Source organism: Gopherus flavomarginatus, chromosome 6 (assembly GCF_025201925.1).
Source record: "Gopherus flavomarginatus isolate rGopFla2 chromosome 6, rGopFla2.mat.asm, whole genome shotgun sequence".
Classification (NCBI taxonomy): Eukaryota; Metazoa; Chordata; order Testudines; family Testudinidae; genus Gopherus; species Gopherus flavomarginatus.
The window spans coordinates 2,157,690-2,179,819 of NC_066622.1; the positions used below are offsets into that span (position 1 = coordinate 2,157,690).

Below are 22,130 nucleotides of genomic sequence, written 5' to 3' on the forward strand. Positions count from 1 at the left end.
CCCTTTGTTCGATGAGTGAGGCAGAAGGGAAAAGTAGCTTCCAATTGCATCTTTCCCACGCTTAGAAGTCAGATTCCACAGCACGTTAGCAGCAGAGTTGGGCACAGAGCCCTGACTTTAACCACTAGACCCCTCTGCCTCCCTCGCCCGTCAGCTCTCATTGCACATGCTGTAAAGGTCACTGTGACCCTCACCGTGAGCTCCTGTACTGAGATGTGTTAGCGTCCCTGGGAGAAAGTGATCCCTGGGAGGACCCAGCCAGGTGGTCAGCTGACCTGTTCACTGCACATGCCACAAGGACCTTTAGGGCTTTGTTCTCAGGGGATTCTGTGAGCTCAGCTGTGGTCATTTGAAATGAGAAAATGAGGTCATTTTTACTGTGCTTTTATCCCAGTTACAATTCATCTGCCCTTGCACTGCCCGATCTGCCCTCCCCAGCGAGACTCTCCCCAAAAATGAGCAGGTTAGCATCATTGGTTAGAAATTTTGTTAGAGACTCAAAAAATCCCAAACTCCCCATTGTTCAGCTATTTGATATTCCCAGAACCAGAGCCCCCGTATAAAATAGACAATTTATTTCTGATAAATGTCTGAAAGCAAGAAACCTGCATCCCTGTGTGTGTGACGTAGAAGAGCAACCCCCTCCCTGTCAAACATCCTGGGCTCTCTGGATTCCCCACTCTCTAGCCCTGCGAGCTGCTGGGACACCAGAGCAGGTACAACCCCAGTGACACGCACTAAAGCTTCTCCGGCAGGCAGGAATCAAACCCAGAGAACACCAGCAAAAAATGTCACACACAGCAACTTCCCCAGCCTTCCGGTTGGGCAGGGGGAGGGGAGAGAGGTGCTTCAGTGAGCCCTGGGGTCTCAGCAGTGCCCAGGACTTTGTCCCAAGGCTGATGGTCCCTGTGAGACAACCAGTTCAGGGCCCGCATTGTGCTGGATGCTGTCCATAGAGGAAAATGTGACCCCTGTCTGCCACAAACACCTTTCAATCTGAGGCCCTGATTCTTGCAAAGACGTGCACATGAAGGTTACTTTGCACATAGTGCTAACTGTCCCACTGGAGTCAACGGGCCATTGATGTCATCACTGGCCCACTGACTTCACTGGGAATTCTGCTGTCTGGATGATGGCTCCTTCAGACACTAATAATCGAAAATGTTGACTTCACCCTCTGGTATGCAGGTATCCTGCAGAAACACCCACTGGTGTGCAAGTGCGTGCGCTGACTGGGATCTGAGTGACAGGACTGGAAGGCATCGTCATGCCCTGAGAAAACTATTTGAAAATAAACAATGAGGAGTCCCTGTGGCATCTTAGAGACTAACAAATGTATTTGGGCATAAGCTTTTGTGGGCTATAACCCACTTCATTGGATACATGGAGTGAAAAATACAGTAAGCTGTATATATATTACAGCACATATAACAACTGTTCCCTGGGCAGAAAGATCCCTTCCTGACCACTGCAGGTGACTGGCTGTAGCCCTGAAGCATGAGATTTGATTACAGTTATTCTCATAATGCAGAACTGCACATGTTACGAGCACGTTGAGGGCAGTGCAGAGCTTCCTGGCCTCTCTGTGGCCCATGAAGCAAGGGAACGAACAGGGGGAATCATAGGATTCCCACATTCCAAGGTCACCATGACATCCAGCCCCCCTCACCCCCAAAGGCTTTAGAATTTCTCCTAGAAGCTGGGTTAAAGTTTATACTTAAAAAAGATATCAAAACTTATTTCAAAGACTCCAAGTGACAGTGAGCGCGCTGCCTCCCCAGCAAATTGTTCCAATGTTTAATCCCCCTCTTTGCTAGGAAATGGCATCTTATTTCAAGGTTGAATTGATCTAACTTTGACTTCCAGCCACTAGATTTTGTTCTGCCTTTGTCAGCAAGGCTGAAAAGCCCCCTGGTCTCTGATCTCTTTTCTTGGAAACAACATGGGAGGATTTAAACTGTTAAAATCACTTTTAACAACTCAAGAAGCAGAAGCTGAAGCAATTTCTTCCCAGGTGGCGTTGTGCACTGATTGTTTTGAGATAGACAGGAAAATTAAATGCCTGATATTGACATTACTGCCTTCACCTCAACATGTGCCTTATTAATATAATAGAACATCATGCTGAAAGATTAGACATTTGCTATGACTTCATAGCCGGCGTAGTATACCATAGCCCACAGGTTCTTAAAGCAGTGTTCAGACACCATTACAAGTTGGCTGGTGATTTGAAAACAGTTGCTTTGTGCTGTCATGGAGCTGGGATCAGTTCATATGCCGGATTCAGCTGGAAGTGCCTTCTTCCAACCAGACAGGAACATATTGTTATGACTTCTGTTAATCCATCTTCTTTGGCATGCAGCCCTCCATTTCCAGAACTTCAGGCCAGCCCTCATATTTGTTTTTTGCTGCTTCATTTTGTAAGTGCTTTGGAGGGGGAAAAAAAATGAAGCAGGGGGTTGGTATGGCAGAAGGGAACGTCCAATTTACAAGACAACAGATCAGTAGAATGGGGGTATAATGTCATCTCCCCTGCATGCATTGTCAGCACGGCTTGGACCATGGATGTTCAGCCCTGCAGCACAGAGCTCTACCACTTGAGCTAAAGGAGAAGCTCCAGTAGCTGGTAGCGGCAGCAGGCTGTTGTCCTTTAGTGGACCACTTAGGGTATAGAGATTGTGCCATTACAGAATTATCAACCAAGTTCCGACTGTATACATTTTTGCCCACACATGCAAAAGCAGCACCAGTGTGTGCTGGAAGGAGCAGCAGTGGCTCCAGACTCTCGTCCACCTGTGCAGACTGTATGTGCGGGAGCAGCACACAGCGGCGTGGAGAGGGGAATACAGAGGAGACAGTCACACCTCCGGTCACTGGAAGGCCTGTGCAGTGGCTTCCCAATCCGTGGCTTTGGATACAGCTGGAATTAGGACAGAAGGATTTTGCCTCACACTTTCCCTATGGCCCTGGCTTCTCCAGTGCACGTGTGTGAACAGAGCCACGCTGGAGTTCAGCCCTGTGCATTGTCTCAGTGTGGGACACAGGAACTGGGCAGCAGAAGGGATGTTTGATTTGTCTGTTTGCATGCAAGGCCTGGCAGGTTCCTCCAGTTCCATGCCGCCGTGCAGCAGTGCAAGGGAAGGGAGTGTACGCCAGGGCTGCCCAGAGGGGGGAGCAAGAGGGGCAAGTTACCCCGGGCCCCACAGGGGCCCCCACAAGAGTTTTTCGGGGACCCTGGAGCAGGGTCCTTCACTCACTCTGGGGGCCCCGGAAAACTCTCGTGGGGCCCGGGCCCCCGAAGCTTCTTCTGCTTTGGGTCTTCAGTGGCAATTTGACGGCGGGGGGTCCTTCCGCCCCGGGACCTGCCTCTGAAGTGCTGGGTCTTTGGCGGCAATTCAGTGGCGAGGGCCCCCCGTGCCGAAGACCCCAGGCCCCCTGAATTCTTTGGGTGGCTCTGGTGCAAGCTGCCGTGCGTGCCACATGTTCTCGCTGAACTACATCCAGAGCTGGGCACTTGCCAGGTTTGTTTTTTTTAAAGAATTTGTCCAAGTCAGATGAATACCAGCACAGCCTGGACGGTAGCAGCTCAGGCAGAAGTGGCCAGAATATTAACCAAGGCCACAGGCTTACTCTTGCGGGAGAGGGGAAAATACCTGTTCATAGGGGCTTTTATCCTTGAGCCCTTTTGCGCCTATGAAAATCCAGTTGTCTCGGAAGGCGAGCTTGCTCGCATGACTACTTCCCAGGTTGGTGAATAATGTTCGTGCTTCATCGTTCAGCCTAAGAAAAAATGAAAAGAGGATTGCTGGATAGCAGCTCCCTCATCCTCTCAAGCGAAGCCCGCACTGCCATTCGAGATCGGTGCCACATGCTCATCAGGGTAGTGCCGAGCCTTCCCGTTGGGCATTACGCAACATGACAAACATCTGTCACCTATTAGTTCTTTCATCTTCTCCTCTGGGGGAGAAGTGTGTGCAGGGGAGTGCTGGGTTTGGAGTTTTTAAAACCATATTGTTATAATTTTTATAATAATTGGGTAATACACCTGTTATATGTTTGTTATAGACGGCAGGTCAAAGAAATGTGTCCTGCACTTGGGGCAGAAGGTGGGGAGGTTTGTGATTGTCCATAGGTCCTGGGGGACTTCCTGGGACATTCAGTGCAGCTTTCTGGGCACTGGTGGAATGCGTAATGTGTTCCCCGCCTGACACATGGTGTAATGCAGGGGTCGGCAACCTTTCAGCAGTGCTGTGCCAAGTCTTCATGTATACACTCTAATTTAAGGCTTCGCGTGCTGGTAATACATGTTAATATTTTTTAGAAGGTCTCTCTATAAGTCTATAATATATAACCAAACTACTGTTATATGTAAATTAAACAAGGTTTTCAAAATCTTTCAGAAGCTTTATTTAAAATTAAATTAAAATGCAGATCTTATTAGCTTAGTGTGATCCCTGCCCTTGCTTTTCCTTGCTGAGTTTTCCAATGTCTGGTGGCAAATATTTGGATACTTTAAGCTGCACGCTGGCTTCTGAGCGATCAGTTGTTAACCAGCTGGAACCCCAGGTCGGCAGCTGAGGTGAGTGGAGCTGGTGGCTGGTAGGGCTGAGCAGGGCTGGAGGTCTGGACCCTGTCTGGCAGGGGGCCTGCGCTGGAACTCCAACTGGAAGCAAGGTGAGTGGGGCTGCAGAGGGGACCCTGGCTGGCAAGGGGCCAGCAGCCGGAACTCCAGAGTGGGGGCTGAGCAGGTCAGCCTGCCCAGCTCTGGGGTTTCGGTGGTGGGCTGAGTGTCTCCACCTGCCCCTGCTCTGGGGTTTCAGCTGCTGGCTCCTGCCAGCTGGGGTCACAGCCCACTGCCAGCCTGGGGTTCCTTCCCCCAGGCTGGCAGTGGGTGCTGAGTGGGGCCGGCAGTGGGACCCTGGCTGGCAAGGAGCCAGCAGTGGGAACCCCAGAGCGGCAGTGGGCTGAGCGACTCAGGCCACCTCACGTGCCAACAAAAATTAGCTTGCGTGGCACCTTTGTGTTCTCCGCCTGACACATGGTGTAATGTGTTCTCCTCCTGACACATGGTGACTGGCAAGCAGACAGCTGTGTTCTGCATCGTCTGATGCTCTGAATGGTCTAAAGGGGTAGCTCCTGTAGAGCACATGATCCTGATCCAGTTCTGATTGCAATGCATGGATCTGGGGTCTGACCCTGCTCCCCCAGAACCGAAGGAGAGATTTGCCATTGACACTTTGGGCGAAGGACTGGCCTTTGGGAATCCAATGTCCCCTCCTCGCATTGTACTTACTTTGTTGCTGGGTCATCATAGGAGGCGACTATCACTATAGTGCCACTTTTGATTGCTTTCAGGAAGTCCAGTAACAGCTTGGTGTCTGGTAGAGAAAAGAGAATCCACAGAGATGTTCTGCTAAAAGACCTGGTACCCAGCCACAGCCAGTTCCCAACAGATATTTTACAGGGATAGGGTAAAATTCACCCCTGGCAGAGGCCCAGCATAAGCACTCTGACCCCATGGTCCTGGGAGACCCCTCAGCATGAATTGCAGAGGAGAATGTCACCCATAGAGTATAACAGAATTTTCCAAGTCAGGCTGAATTCACAGCTCATTGACGGCAAGAAAGCAGACCTGTTTCAGCAATGCCACTTTCACACAATTACACTTGCCCGGCATAACATGCATACTGGTTTCATTTAATCATGGTTTATGTTAGAAAAATATTGCAGAGATCTCACTGCAATGAACCCTAAGTCGTTTGACCAGCTACTCGGACATTGAGGCCCTGACCGTATGGAAAGGCTACGGTTTTTGAAAGATGGCATCTGAATTGCACTAATAATTTCCTCTTCAATTATTCTCCTTTGGGTTTCCCTTGTGAGCCAAATCAGCCCATTTCCGTCAAGTATTATTTATAGTTTTCCAATCCAACCTGGTTGAAATCAAAGTTCATCACACAGCATCATTTCGGCTAATTAATAAAATACCTCCTTGCTGATCAATCAGCTAAAAGCCATTGGGCTAAACTCATTAGAATCAAAGACAACTGCACCCCCCCCCGATACCCACTGGGCTGTTCCATGGAGTGAGTTAATGACTGGGCCTCAGACACACAACAACTGCGCACAGAATGTTCTGCCTTGGGGAAAAACAGCTGAAAATTAATTTCTCCACATTTTGGGATAGGATCAGAGCAGGTGCCAAATGCCCCCCTCAGCACCTTTTGTCTTCAATGGGGGCGAAGACACTCAGCAATTTGCAGAAAGTCCCTTGCACTTTGCAGGACTGGGCCCTTTGCACCATGTTGCAGAGCTATTTTCTCCCACTGCCATGGCGGAAGCCAGCAGAACAGTGGAAGCTGGCATCTAGTGCTAATGTTTGCTCAAGGACTGTGGAATTCCATTGCACTTGCATGAATCTGGTGGTAGCAATGGAAATTAAGATTAATGGCACATGGAACTAAACGCATAGCTCAGGATCCCGATCCTGCAATTGGATACACTGAGGTGCAATGGTCTGATCCAATTGCATGTCTGAGACCCTAGTTAGCTACATAAAGTTGGTGAGATTAGCTAGCACCCTGTGACTCCATTGCAACCATTACTGGTACCTATGCTGAGATTCTTCAGAGTAAGGCTCTGTCTAGGGACCTAGCTGAAAACCGCAAAGTCTTTACTGACAGTGCCTATGGACTCCTGCACAGCAAATGTGCCGCCGGCGCAGAGCCCCAGTAGGGGTAGGAGGGCATAAATAGCTCTTGAGCAGAACGGGTCTAATCCCGTACACTGCTGAGCACCCAGACGTCCAGGAGGGCTGAGGGGAAACACCGAGCCCGTCCTCCCTGAGAGTGACAGTCATCCTGTGCAGAAGGCCAGAAACAAGCCCTAAGTGACTTGTCCCTCTGTTATTTCCACATCGGTTTAAAATTAAACATCTTGGGCCACATCCTCAGCTGGTGTAAGCTGGTACATCTCCACTGTTGTTAACAGTCCTATGCTGATTGACACCAGCTGAAGGTCTGGCCCTGAAGTGCCCAGTGCTGCCCTCTGCTGGCTGCAGTTGGGTAGTAGCAGAATTTGGCCTCTTGGATACTGACAGGTGGATTAACCACGTTTGAAAGGAAATACTGTGGCGACAGTTAAGTGATTTCCCCCCATCAGGTTGGGGTCCCTGGCTGGAAGACACTGTGTAATGATGTTCCTGACAGAGAACAGATCCTCTGGGAGTTCAGCATACAACTTATCGATGAGCTTTCTTACAGAGCTAACAACATGTACGCTACACTCTGTGATCGGCCAAGTGCTAGACACACGTTTCAGAAGGGCTGGCATCTGGGCACTGTAGTGTCTACACGACACAAAACGTGGGCCCAGTACTGTCTTTTTCACTCACAAGAATCATCCCATTAAAACTAGCAGAATAATTCATGTGAACAGAGTGAGGGGGATTTCTATAGGAAGATAAAGACTGTTTTTAAAAAACATGCTTTTAGACAGATGTGATTAATGCAGAAAACTACTTAGCATCCATACACTGAATCTGTAATTTACTCTGTGATAGGAGGGGAAGAAAACAAGCAACATAAACAAGATTGCCAAACCCCAGTGTTCAAAAACCATGAGTCAGGTCTCATTGGTTTAATAATCATAAGGCTTTAAAAATAATAAATTTGGATCTTTTTATGTGCTTTGTCTATCAAGACATCTGAGAGCACATTTTCAAGCTTTTCTCCACAGCCATGAGGGCCAGAAATGTCCTTTTTAAAAAAATAAATAAAACCTGAGAGTCTCACATAATAACATGATTCCAGGAGTAGGGGCTTTAAGAAAAACACCAAATAGAAATAGCAAGAGTTGGCAGCACTGCTTAGGTCCACTTCATTTTACTAGCGAGTAAACAGAGGAGAAGGAGAAGGAGCTAGTTTTCAATACTGCTCGCAATGCTCTGGATTTTACTATAACCATGAAGCACTGGGAGAGGCTGAGTGTTCAGTGAAAGCAAAGCCCTACCTCCAGAATACATGTCGAAGACGTCTGTTTTCATGACCTGGCCATTTGTTCCTAAAGGTGGCAAATGAAACAGAGCAATTACTTTCTATAATGTAAACTTCGTGACAGAAATGCATTGTTTAGTCCTTCTGTTCAGCTCATGTATCCAGAGGAATCTGTGCAGAATTGCTCCTTGATGCAATCCTGCACTTCGTAAAGGACACGCTGCCTATGACTGGAGCAATGGGATTAGCATAACCATCTAGTAGTCTGGAAAGGATCCAGCGCTGGTGGGTGACACCAGGCTGAATGGCCATCAGTTCGTTTTAGGTCCCAGTCCAGCAAAAGGGACCAACTAGAACAGATCCTTACGCCGCCAGCAGAGGAGGCTCAATGGGGCTCCAGAATGGTCTGAGTTGGTGGAGCCGATTGCAGGACTGGGACCATAATGTGGAATGAAAACATTAAATCAGGCAATGGCAGCACCCTCCGATCCGAGGGAGATGGTCCGAGCTGCCAAGGAGAGAGATGACAGTAGCAGAAGGAAAGTGGGGAGTGCTGATCTCTCACAATTCCATTGTGAAAAGCTCAGTGTGGATTGTCCCAGGCCTGCTTGAGCTGTTCCTAGGAATTATTAAGTGCAAAAGTGCTGCAGAGTCCATCAACCTGCAGAGAAGCCACTAATAAATGACGGAGAAGTTATCATTCTAAATAGAGCAGAGTACGTTGGAGGAATACAAGGTTCCCTAAGACCAACCCCCTACGTTAAACCCTTGGCCTCCTCACTGAACCTACTTCTGCTCTGACATCCATGCGACCTCCTGACATCTGTGGGGCTAGGTGGACGTGTGGGCAGATTTTGACCATCTGTGGTGTCTGTCGCGAGGCTCAGGAGCAGCCGTGCTGTCTCCATCTCCGTCTTTATCACACTGCTGCTCACTCTCCTCGTCGGGCAGGAACGAGCTAGACCAGGCAGGAACTGAAGGCTCTTGGACACTCTAATGCTCAGTGAATTGTAGTGCTGAGGTCTGACATGCAGGGGCAGGCAGTGCTATCACTGGTAATACCCATCCCATGCTGATGGCGATGTGCATTCACTGCTAGATCTTGCCACTGCGGATCTCTCTGCCTGGGTCTGCGGGACACAGGGGAAGGGCCTGGGCGTCTTCTTGCCCCACTTCTGATTCAGCAGGGGGCTGGACACAGTCTGTGTGAGGACGGGAGGCTCTAGAGCAGGTGTGCACCAGCAGCACTCCCAGCTTCCCCAGAGTGGGAGGCAGAGGGGAGGGCCATGAGCTCACATCTCCATCCACATGGCCCGGGGGGCGGGGGAGGAGGAGAGGAAGAAGGGCAGGCTGTGGGCTGGCAAAGGCTGGTGCAATTGTCACTCTCCCAGGAACTCCCCTGGCATGCCAGGCCAGACCGTCAGACGTGTTAGCCAGGATTCCGTGTGGGGTCCCCGTGGCAGGTCAGCCCTGCTGCTCCCTCAGACACAGTCCGCACTGGTTTCCAGCACAGCAGAATGCTACCCAGTGCCCCAAACTTCACAGTGTAATGTAACTCTGGTCCTACTGACCTGTGCTGGGGCTGAGACAACAGACCAGCTCTCCCCACCTCGTTGTCTCCTGCCAGCGGCCATGCCTTGCCCTGGGTCACTCTGGCCCCACTGAACTCCCAGCCTAGCCACCAGAACAAGGGGGGCATTTGTGAGCTGCCTGCAGCCACATGGAGGCTGTACTGGAGGCGATCTTTCCTTAAGAACATAAGAACGGCCATACTGGGTCAGACCAAAGGTCCATCTAGCCCAGTATCCTGTCTGCCAACAGTGGCCAATGCCAGGTTCCCAAGAGGGAATGAACAGAACAGGGAATCATCAAGTGATCCATCCCCTCTCGCTCATTCCCAGCTTCTGGCAAACAGAGGCCAGGGACACCATCCCTGCCCATCCTGGCTAACAGCCATTGATGGACCTATGCTCCACGAACTTATCTAGTTCTTTTCTGAACCCTGTTACAGTTGTGGCCTTCACAACATCCTTTGGCAAAGAGTTTCACAGGTTGACTGTGCATTGTGTGAAGAAATACTTCCTTTTGTTTGTTTTAAATGTGCTCCCTAATAATTTCATTGGGTGACCCCTAGTTCTTGTGCTATCACAAGGAGTAAATAACACTTCCTTATTTCCTATCTACACACCAGTCATGATTTTAAAGATCTCTGTCATATTCTCCCTTAGCCATCTCTTTTGCAAGCTGAAAAGTCCCAGTCTTATTAATCTCTCCTCATACAGAGGCAGTTCCATACTCCTAATAATTTTTGTTGCCCGTTTCTGATTCCAATATATCTTTTTCGAGATAGGGCGACCACATCTGCACACAGTATTCTAGATGTGGGTGTACCATGGATTTATATAGAGGCAACATGATATTTTCTGTCTTATTATCTATCCCTTTCTTAATGATTCCCAACATTCTGTTCACTTTTTTGACGCTGCTGCACATTGAGTGGATCTTTCCAGAGAACTATTCACAATGACTCCAAGATCTCTCTCTTGAGTGGTAACAGCTAATTTAGGCCTCATCATTTTATACGTATAGTTGGGATTCTGTTTTCCAATGTGCATTACTTTGCATTTATCAACATTGAATTTCATCTGCTATTTTGTTGCCCAGTCACCCAGTTTTGTGAGATCCTTTTGTACCTCTTTGCAGTTTGCCTGTGACTGAACTATCTTGAGTAGTTTTGTATCATCTGCAAATTTTACCACCTCACTGTTTACCCCTTTTTCCAGATCATTTATGAACATGTAGAATAGGACTGGGCCCAGTACAGAGCCCTGAGGGACACCACTATTTACCTCTCTCCATTCTGAAAACTGATCATTTATTCCTACCCTTTGTTTCCTATCTTTTAACCAGTTACCAGTCCAGGAGAGGACCTTCCCTCTTATGCCAGGGCAGCTTACTTTGCTTAAGAGCCTTTGGTGAGGGACCTGGTCAAAGGCTTTCTGAAAATCTAAGTACACTATATCCACTGGCTCCTCCTTGTCCACATGCTTGTTGAGCCCTTCAGAGAATTCTAGTAGATTGGTGAGGCATGATTTCCCTTTACAAAAACCATGTTGACTCTTTCCCAACAAATTATGTTCATTATGTTCACTCCCATGGTACGGAAAGCTGCCTTTGCCAGCAAAACCAGTGGAAGCCAGCATCTATCATTAATGTTTGCTCAGTAACTGTGGAATTCCATTTCACTAGCATGAGTTTTGTGGGAGCAATGGAAATTAAGATTAATTGCACATCGAGCTAAATGCATCGCTCAGGATTCTGATCCTGCAGTTGGATACACTAGGTGCACCCTGGGCTCCTTTCACTGCTGCATTACCCTCGTCTCCTGCCAGCACAGCTCCATTGATTGCAACAGAACCACCCCGGCAGAGTAACAGTGGTGCCCCTGGGGTCTCTCGCTCTACCTGAGATGTTCTCCGATAATCGGCCTTTTGTCAGATTGACTTGAAGTTGCTGAGCTGAGCTCCCATTGGGGGGGATGACAGCTCCTTCATGCCGGAGCTGGGCCCTTTCGCTGAAATGCTGACCAGAGAATTCAGTTCTTGGGTTAAGGACAGACAGTTAGTGGAGAGACAAAGCTATGGTGCCTTTTATTGTCTGCCCCAGTGGCTTATGCCCCAGCCCCTGCTCAATGGGTTCCCAAGGGGTGCTGTGTTATGTACAGCAGTAGGCAAACCTACTGATACCTGACTGCCTTCCATTAACTCTGCCCGGGCACTGCTTGCTTCGCCTGCATTAAAGCTCTGTGCTTTTTGGGGGGGTTGCTATTTAAACTCTGAGCTGTGTCGACACCCACTGAGCTCTGAACCTTCCAGCTGTTTTATTGCTAGCGTATCTTTCTGCAGACTGGCAGGACGAGGGAGTTGGCTCTGTTCAGCGCCTAGCCAGCAGTGTGGGTCTGTGTTTCTGGGGCTTGTGCCAAATTTGTGCCATCGGGCCAGTGATTTTGCCCACTCTGGAAACTCAGCAGGGGGTGCTGGGACTAACAGGGAGAGTACAAAGAAAAGCTAAGTGACCAGGGAGATTCACTCCAGGAATCAATATGTTTTTGGTCAGCAGCCAATAAGGGGCCAAACCCTGAGGTCCCTGCCCCAGCAAGACTAGATGAAAACGGAGTGAACGCTGCTCAACAGGAGTTTACCTGACTAAGGACTTCCGGAGTGGGCCCAATAGAGTGTTACTTCATGCTCTGCAGTGCAAGACCCAGGTCTTCAGCTGGGATGAGCTGAAGTCATTGGGCCTGGGCTGACCTCCACTAGCTGGGATCTGGCCCTGTATTTGCTGGGCAAGCATTAGTGAATTAAATAGGTAACTAGCTATAACCCTAGAGCCCAAGGAGTCGTTACTGAGCTCACTGATACAATCATTTCCTTCCCATTGACAGTTACTCATGAAGATAAGTAGCTGCTCAAATGCATCGAAATGGCCAGAGCTTGCAGCCCTGCTGTAGGTGATATTCCCACTGCAATTGGTGCAGGACAGGGCACCCTGTGTACAAGGGAGAATGAGTCCCACTCTGAGAACTCACCGTTTAGTAGCGCGATGTTTAACCCTCTGCCAACGTTATTCTTCACGCCACTCATGATTCTGGAAATAAAGCGCAGAGAATCAATGTCAGTCCAAAGGGAAGAGCCCAGCACAGCCATCTGAAAAGAGCGTCTGCAGGGTTCGTTTTAGGCCAGCTGCAATAGTCATGAACATTGCAGCAGGGAGGCCTATTTTCAAAGGATTTTCAACCTCATTTATACCTATGCCCATCATCATTGTTACCCAGCAGTTTTTTCTTCCCCTGTTGTGTGAGCAGGCGCTTTTGCCCGCTGGTTCCCAAGCACAGCCCACATACCACGTAGGGTCCAAATGTGTCCCTTGCCTGAGTCTGCTTTTATCAAGCAAAGACATTAATAACATAACAAAGAGCAGCTGAATCCCTCTCCCCAGGTTTGGCTGCTGCTAAGGTTCCTCCCTCAAGGCTGCTCAGCCCACCCCCCAAGTCCTCTCCCAAAAGTTCCTCCTACCTCCTGTGTAATATGGCCTTTTGGTGTGCTACTTCAGTACTTACATCGTATTTTCAAAGCATATAGAAGGCCCAACAACATTGGCTGCTCCACTCGAGACTTTAAATGCAAAAGTGCTTTCAGGACAACTTTTTTTATTACCACACTTGTTTCGCAGGGGCTGAGTCTCTGAAGGGAATGAAGAACAGACTGTGAATTGTACTGCTTTGCACAGGCAACCTTTGGACATTGCTTCACATAGGTAATCTGGTGCGGGTTTTCAATACATGGGCCAAATCCTGAGGGGACTGACTCGGTTTCTCTAGACATTAGAGGGAGTTTGCATCTAATCTGAGCAGAGAGTTCAGTGTTTGGGGCACTGGGTGAAATTCATCCTTGCACAGTTGTAGGATGGGGGCATCCCCTTGGCAGGGCACCACTTGAGTTTATTGTTCTGATATTGGCACAGAACTATTTTGGGCAGAAAAGGGTGTCTGGAATAACTGCAGCATCTCTAAGGAAAGAGATGGGCTGGGGTAAACTCCAGTAGCCAGTGAAATGAAGGGCGCTGAGGAAAAGGCTCGTTTAGCTGAGTCGGTTTGAAGGTTTAACGTGGGAGCGGTGTATCCAGAGCGGGTGAATCAGGCAGGGTCTGGTGCAGGCTTGTGTGATGCTTGTTCAGAGTGAATCGTTTGTAATCGTTAGCAGAGGGCAGCGTCCAGAAGGGATTTACTTCCCCCTCCTAACTTAGCGGCTGTCTCAACAGGCAGGCGAGTCACAGACACAGTATGTCCATCGAGGGGAGGCTGTTGTTATCACTGCGATTGTCATGAGCTGTCGTGCAGCAGCACCTGGGACCATTCTGAGCATCTCTAGTCTAACTTCTGGCATCGCATGGGCCAGAGAACCTCGCCCACGGATTCCCGCGTCCAGCCCAGCACTTCGGTTAGCGTGCTTGGGACGGCTCGCCTAGGAGGGGGCCACTTGACATCAATAAGGGGGGAGGAACTGGGGCCTCAGTGTGATTCTTTGGCAACAAGTGAGGCCCCAAGGATGAACTCCTGGCCCCACTGGAGTCACAGTGAAACTCCCAGGCACTTCAGCGGGGCAGGATTTCACCCCTTGCCTTGTAAACCGAGCCCCGCTTTGCTCCCTCGTTCTGCCAGCACTTCTCAGAGCTCCGCACAGCTCCGATGTGACACGGGTGACATGAGAACGGCGCACTCGTATACTCACTGGGCAGGTCGGATTCGGAACCTGGGGAGAGACAAACAGCAGCATCACACCTCTGAACTCCCCCGCCCCTTTGCCAAGCCGAAAGAGAGACTGGGCAGCAAAGGAAGCAATTGGAGGAGGAAGGCAGGTGTCTGGCTAAACAAAGCCCAACCCAGAGTTTGGGATTAATGCGGCCAGCTGGGGAGACCCACTTTATAGAAATATGTACATGAGTGTAAATGAGAAAAGATGATTAATCACAGAATAACTGACCAGGCGCCATGGGCGAAGAGCCCGTGAGGGCAGGGGCAAACATCTGTGCCCCAAGCTGGAGTGTCTACACTGCTCTTTATAGCCCTGCAGTGCCAGCCCCACAAGCCCCAGGCTCTGAGACTTGCTGTGACAGGTCTTTTTCTGCTGGGCGGACGTACCCTACATGCCAGGCCCGTGGCCCATGGCCCCACCGGGGGCATTAAATGACACAGAGTTGGAGGACTCTGTGCAGGTGATCTAGGTGGGCAAGCAGAACGGAGAGCCTGCCGTCCACGCAGACCCACTGCAGAGATGGAGGCGAGATCTTACAGTGCAATTCAGGCGCCCCGAGTAAATGGGCTCCGTGGAGGGGACGGGGGCAGAATACTCTGTCCAGCCAGAGGCAGGACCACGATGGCTACAAATTACACATCCCATGGAGGCACCTATGGAACCTCGGACGTCTGTCCTGGTAAATTGCCTTACCCAGCCAGCTCCGCAGACTGACGACCTTCCAGCCAGTGTTGAAGTACGTCTGTACAAAGAGCCAGGCTGTGCCCAGCGAGAACAGCATGGCTGCGATCCGGATCAGCCCTGCAATGGGAGGCAAAGAATAGCGTGTATGTCACAGTGCTCTGGAGAGGGGAGCAGCACGGCCAGGGGGAGCTAATTTCCCGCCACTGGCTGGGGACCACGGTTCGCTCTCAGAGAAGGAAGTGAATTCCCGGCACAATTCTCCTCTGACCTTTGGAGAAGTAAAACGTGACTCTCTTTCTTTAGCTTCCCGAGAGCCCCCCCTGCAGTCAGAGCCATGGGGCAGATCGCTGCCCCCCTTCCATGTGGCCTTGCACTGGTGCAGACATCCACCCACCTGGGTTTGGGTAAGTAATGACCAGCACTGGGTGCTAGGCAGGCCATCAGCACCGACGTTTGGCTGTGCCTGCCCTCCATCTCCGGCCCCAGAGCACAGCGCCAAGCAGCGTTCAGCGGCCAGTCCCAATGCAGCCCCAGCGGGAGAAGGAAAGAGAAGAGACAAGCAATACCGCGAAGCTGCGTGGGGAGAAGAGCAGATACTGCCAGATCCCCTACGGCGTAGGGACAGGAAGGCAGGGAAGGGAGTTCTGCTCATCCCCCTGAGGTGAAAGGATTGGGGGGCTGTAAAGGTGGGGTGCTCTGGCAACAGCAATGTCATGATATGTGTGTTCCACTTAGCTATGAGCCCAAAGCACAACGTCTCCAGAGCTCGGGGGTGTTCAGAGCTAGGGCATGGCCCTCGCTAGCTCCAGTGGGTTTGTTTAATGGGGCCTGCATGTAGCAAGAGATCAAGTGGTGAGCGCACGAGACTGGGAGTCACGTTCTGCACTGGTCCACTGTGCGACGCTGGGCAAGCTGCTTGGTCTCCCTGTGCCTCAGCTCCCCCATTCTTACATACAAATAATATGCACCACATGGGGCTTAGCCCAAGTTACTGGGGCTGGGTTTGACGTATTGGGAGGAGCTGCTGGTCTGTGCTATGCAGGGGGTCAATCTAGATCATCAGATGTCTCTTGTGGCCTTAAAAATCTTTGGCTCTATGAATGCATGTTTCTGTAGTGCTTTGAGGTCTGTGGACGAAAGATGCTACATAACTGCAAAGCATCACTCATGTTCCTCTCCGTCTTAGAGTAAACCCGAGGCGTTCAAAAGCCATGTAAATCCAAGTCCTGCTTGAGTTCCCAGAGCTAGGAGGCTCCTGATCCCCCCAACTCACTGAACAGCTGTTCATATAAATCTGATTGGGGTTTGGTTTTAAAGCAGCCGTCAGTGGAGCCCAATGCTCTTTCCCTGCCTTGGAAACATGATTGGAGAAAATATTTATACTGCATGTGAATGGCACTTCTGGAACCAAGAACCTCTCCATAGTCACCTCTTCCCCAGTCTAGAGGGACTTCATTGGAAAAAGGACAATAGACTGAACTGTATAAAAGTTATTAAAAACAAGACTGCACACTTATTGACATGGAGATCCTTTTAGCTCATTCCGGCTGAATACGGTAATTTAGAGGTCTTAATTCGAATCAGAAACAGGCCCAATGAACAGGAACAAAGAGCATTTTTTATAATCATTATAAAAGACAAATATCCTCTCGCCTCTTACCTGTCAACCTCATTGTAGCACTCAGGGACAGTGGAATCTGGGCTCTAATAAAAGATCACAGGTCAACCTGCTGAAACAGAAAAAATATCTTAAAATGTAACTGTCCTCCAGAAGCAAAAGATGAATGTTAGATTAAAGATCTTAATTGCTACGGTAACACTACTAGAGTATTTTTGCAACAAGATGTCACAGCAAAGAAGCATCCATTATATATATTTACACACGGACTTGATTCAGCTGTGATGGCTTTTGTAGAACTATTACAAGTCATTTTTATAATTTTCAGAATTTTTAGGCTCAATTATATGAGACTAGCTTCCACTGTTTTAAACTTACTTCATTTTTAAGACCACCCTTGGCTACTTGCCACTTATTCTTTGAACCCACCATAATGTTTTATGTTCTACTTCAAAATGTATCCATTTTTTTCTATATGTTGATGATTATAATAAGAATAATGAGTTTTAAACTTACCTGAAAATTGTGTAGCACATTCTTTATTACAGAATATTTCAAATGGCAGTTTTGTTGCATTTTATAGCTGGATAATGCAAAGTACATTTCTAATCCTAAGGAGTGCTAACCAGGGCCGGCTCTAACTTTTTTGCAGCCTCAAGCAAAAACAAAAGAGTGCCGCCCTGCCGTAACACCCCTCCGTGAATGCCACGCTGCCGAACCCCCCCCGAGCTCTGTGCCGCATCGCCCAAGCCCCTGCCCCACTGAGCGCCATGCTGTGCTGCCCAAGCCCCTGCCCCCCGAGCGCCACGCCGTGCCACGCCGCCCAAGCCCCCACCCCCCCGAGCACCATGCCGCCCAAGCCCCCTGCCCTGCCAAAGCCTCCCGCCCCCTCCTGAGCACCGTGCTGCACTACCAAGCCCCCCGCAGCCCCCTGAGCGTTGTGCTGCCCAAGCCCCTCGCCCCCTCAAGTGCCGCGCCGTGCCACTCAAGCCCCTGTCCCCTAAAGTGCCGTGCTGCCCAAGCCCCTGAACCCCCTGAGTGCCGCACCACCCAAGCCCCCCCCGAGAGCTGCGGATCAGCCCCTCCCTCCGAGTGCCACCCGGCTGAAACAAATAAAAAAACCCTCCAGCACCGCCCGGCTGAACCAAAAAAAACCCAACCCAGCGCTGCCCCACCCCAAGGTGCCGCCCCAGCACGTACTTGGTCAGCTGGTGCCTGGAGCTGGCCCTGGTGCTAACCACCAGTGAGAACATGGCAAGATTTGGTCTTGACATGCTAGGGAAAATTTATCGTCACAAATCAATACCGTCAAAGAAACCGCAATATTTGAATAACTGAAAACAGTAACAAGCAGATATTACATACTCATAGAGATCTCCATTCTTTGCATCACATACACCTCTACCTCGATATAACACTGTCCTTGGGAGCCAAAAAATCTTACTGTGTTATAGGTGAAACTGTGTTATATTGAACTTGCTTTGATCCACCACAGTGCGCAGCCCTGGCCCCCTAGAGCGCTGCTTTACCACATTATATCCAAATTTTTGTTATATCGGGTGGCGTTATATCGAGGGAGCAGTGTAGTTGATACTTTTTTTTTTGGCTACCACCCTAAATGGGGCTTCTACCTATAACAAGTTATTAAAGTTCATTAGGATCATTTCTACTGCAAATAAAGACATAGGACCAAATTCGATTCTTTCTTGCCCTGGGGTGACACCAGAAGTCTGCCAAGTACTTTGGATTTACAGTGGAGTGACTAAGATCAGTGTTTGTCCCCCAGGATGAGAGCTTATATTGCCTTACTGAGACACAAGTCTCATTTGCTTTCTGGGAGTTTTGCCTGCGTAGGGATTGAGCATGGACTATCTGTCTACTCCTATAAGCCCTCACTACCATTCTCTTTGAGCACCTTCAGTCCACAAGGACTGGGATTGGCTGTCCTGTCTATTCCAAAGCTAACCCCTTATCAGTGGTAAAAGGAAGCCTGAAAGGGGCCATTTATCGCCTGTGCTGCTGCTGCTGCCTATCCCCATGCCGCTGCCTCTGATCTGACACACACAGTGCAGGTGACTGTGGAGGACGGACCCTTTACCTCAATTCCTGCTTTACCACTTGTGATTGCTCTGGAGCAGGGAGGCTAATTTTAACTGCTTGACATGCGCCCCCCAGCTCCGCTGTGTTCAGCCTTAAAGGAGAAAATGCAGCTTTTGTTAGCTCTTCCTTGGAAAATTTCACACGCGAGCTGTGGTGGGTTTCGTGTCTCCTGTCTGACAGGCACAGAATGACCGCTGCTGCCAGGCTGCGGGGGAAGGAGAGTGTGTTTCTTTTTTACGTAAAGAGGAAAGAAAAAAGATCCTTCCCTTGAGTTGCTCCCTTTTCTCCACTGACCCTCCCATAACCTGATTGACAGGTCACGTAATCACTGGGCCAAAGTGTTAATGGCAAATCATCTCCCGGATCTTTCATTTCCTGCTCAGACTCAGACAATGGTCCCATAGTTGCGCAAGGGCTGAGCGTTACCTCAGTCCTCAGGCTGGTGCTGCAAGTGTTTCCAGCCTCCATAAAGTGGGTGTGGAGGGGCCTGGCCTGGCCGCTCTCTCTGCACCCTACAGAGGGGCATGCATGCCCTGAGTGCAAGCCAGTGAGCGCCCAGAGACGCTGGGGTTCCTTGAAGCTCATTTTCTCTCTGGCCTCCAGCTGGGCTGGTGCAGCTCCACTGCCCACCTCCCAACATGGCTGTGTGCCTACAAGGCGCCGGTCAGCCCGCAGAGCATGTATGAAATGATTTTGCTTGCATCCCAACGTGCTTTTTTAAGAACTGGTGGTACCTCCCAGAAACCAGCCTGTCCAGGACTCCATCCCCTGGGCCTTTGGCGAAGATCTAGAGATAGGTCCTCTAAGGGCCAAAGCTGCATTCCTGCAGGAGATCAGTGGGGGCTGGAGTCCCCCACCAATGCGCAACCAGATCCCAGAGAAGGAACTTCCCTATTGCCCAGGGAGAGTGGAGATGAGCTGGAGGGAAAGATAAGTTCTGCCTTATTGGCCCAGCAGGTCTGCCAAAGCCAGCTATGAGCCCAGAGCCCCCAGCCAGCCAAGTGCCTTACCCACAAGACCTTGCATTTAGGACATGCAAGTTCTTATATTCTAACAAATTATTGTCCCTTCTTCCCACTCTGTCCCTCCCCAAGTCTCTGCTAAGCCAAAGGGTTTCAACCCTGTTACAAGGCTGTACTGGTTTTACTTTTCCTTGATGTGATGATTGAAGCCTGCCAAGGAAGAGCTAACGACACCGGGCTTACCAGCCCAAGCCATGATGTGGGACAAAGACTGGCCTTTTCCTTAGCTTCATTTTCAAGGAGCTCCAAGCTCACTCTGTGTGTGGTTGTCTCACATCCAGGTTTATTATTAACATGATAAATATTTGTTAAGCAATGTATTGCCAGTTAGCAGCACCGTGGGGCTTTCTGACCCCAGAAGCCCTTATTTACAGGAGATTATATTCTGGCAGTTAATTTACTCCAGTGAAATATTGTTCATGCCCCAGGCACTGGCCTTGACTATATGAATCAAGGAAAACAGGGGCCAAAGTCACAGTTTTTTCCTTTTCAGCCGGGCGACAAGGCTCAGGCTTTGGCCCTGGGCGGTGAGGCTCGGGCTTTGGTCTGGGCCCCAGCAAGTCTAATGGCAGCCCTGGGGTCTAATGTCATTAAAATGGGGTTGTGACTCACAGTTTGAGAACCTCTGATGCAGAACCTCCGTCATCTCACAGGCAACAAAACTGCAGCCAGTGCTCCCTGCATCCAGCTCAGCACCGTGGGCTTGACTGGAGCACAGAGAGATCTGAGCCGCATGCTGGAGAATTTGGAACAGAACGACAAAGCCCAACAATTCCTCGGGTTCCCTGGCTGGACCTGCCGGTCCCTGACCAAAGGCTGGTAGTTCGGTCCGATTGCTGAAAGCCTGAAACAAACGTCTCAGCTTGTCTTCCGCATCGCTATTAACGCCTGCGCACTTTCACCCAGCTAATTATCCGCGATCTCGAGCTCCAAGGGCCAAGACTTAACCTCACGAATAGTCCTGCTTTTCACCGGGAGCCACACGGATTTCAAACGCACCCAGGAGCTGGCTGGGTCCAGCTCTTTTGGCGAAGCGTAGGGTACTTGCCAACGCACAGCTCTAAGGATCACAGGGGCAACCACCACATGTGCCGGGGAGTTACCAGTATAGGCAGCCAGACCGTCCCCTCTGCAGAATGGCTCCGTTCGTGGGGGCCCTCCTGCTCGGTCTGCCAGTGGTGATAAACTGGCGCACGAGAGCAGAACCAGGCCTGCACTGCAGCTGCCAGCCACAGCCAGGCCCGGAAGCAGAAAAGCGGGTTATGGGGCAGAAGCGTCAGCCCGACGTGTCCAGCTCCTTCTCTTCTGTCTTGGAGACTCAATCCATTGCTATGGCACTTGGCCCAGCTTTCTGCAGTTCACTGGGCAGGCGTCTCTTTGCCGAGGGAACCAACGGACCCAGAGTACTCTTCTCCTCACAGCCCCTGCACGCAGTCTCAGCCTCGGCACGGCAGAGGCTATTTATCAGCCAGCCAAATGAGGTCCCTGGCAAGCGCATCCTCCTGCTGTAGCAGCTGCGCCTCCCTCCTGCTGTGCCTGGGGCAAAGGCAAGAGAAAGGAGGAGACATAGAGCCTCTGTCTTCTTGTGGCACCAGTGTGCACAGCGCAGGGCCCAGGCACGCAGGAGAATGAGACTGGTCGAGTGTCCCAGGAATAGCACATAGGTCTGGAGACTGCTACGGGCGCCATGAATGGTCAGACCTGCTCTGCAGGGCCTATGCCTCTTTCAGTCTCCTCGCTCTTCCCCCAGACGTGTCTGGGAACACAGCACGTTTCCTCCACCCTCAGCCTTTCTGAGCTCTGGGCTCCCACCCTGCCCAGCCCCGAGTGTAATGCCATGACTGAGTCTGGACTGAGTCACCTGAATTCTGGGTCTACGAGGAGGAGCATGAAGCCAGGGAGTCAGATGGGGTTGGGGGGAGATGGCTCCACCCTCCCAGGGCACTGCCAGATTTGGGGTCATGCAGCCTTTTCTGGGACAATGTGGGGAAGCGGGATTTCCATGAGGGGATCCTGTGGAGATTTCCTCTCCCTGCTGTGAGTATTGCCAGAAGCCAGGATGCTGCTGGCACCACTAACATGAAACAGGGGATGGAGCCTTGAAAATCCATGTGCTTGTTTTCACCAATATCCTTAGCCACGAAAGAAACCAGGAAAGGGAGGTGCAGAAATTATAAGGATGTAGGATGGAAGGGACCTTCTGGGCCATCAAGTTCAATTCCCTGCTGTCACAGGCAACCCTGTCCTATCATCTTCTTCATAAAATGATCAAGCTCCATCTTCAAATGAATTAGGAGTTTGGCCAGGGGAAGGAGTGTTTCCAAGGTGGCTTTTTCCCCCCACGTTTCCCCTTTGCTCTGGCAGCAGCTTCACTCCCAACACAACCCCATTCTAACTG

General features: G+C 50.2%; 1 protein-coding gene across 5 annotated transcripts in view; it reads right to left on the bottom strand.

Moving 5' to 3' along the window:
* Nucleotides 1–513: 513 nt before the first annotated feature.
* FAM3D (FAM3 metabolism regulating signaling molecule D) overlaps nt 514–22,130 on the bottom strand; it is a 73,136-nt gene continuing 51,519 nt past the window's right edge. For 2 of the 5 annotated variants that reach the window (XM_050957545.1, XM_050957546.1), the window contains 9 exons: nt 16,653–16,719; nt 15,002–15,109; nt 14,285–14,305; nt 13,114–13,237; nt 12,583–12,641; nt 8,011–8,061; nt 5,294–5,378; nt 3,654–3,780; nt 514–2,427 (listed from right to left, as the gene is read on the bottom strand). In XM_050957545.1, the coding sequence (XP_050813502.1) occupies nt 2,338–2,427; nt 3,654–3,780; nt 5,294–5,378; nt 8,011–8,061; nt 12,583–12,641; nt 13,114–13,237; nt 14,285–14,305; nt 15,002–15,109; nt 16,653–16,665 (678 nt within the window). In that variant the 5' untranslated portion in view covers nt 16,666–16,719 and the 3' untranslated portion in view covers nt 514–2,337. Of the gene's footprint in view, nt 2,428–3,653; nt 3,781–5,293; nt 5,379–8,010; nt 8,062–12,582; nt 12,642–13,113; nt 13,238–14,284; nt 14,306–15,001; nt 15,110–16,652; nt 16,723–22,130 lie in introns of all 5 variants that reach the window. The other 3 variants (XM_050957542.1, XM_050957544.1, XM_050957543.1) reach the window with 2 other exon arrangements.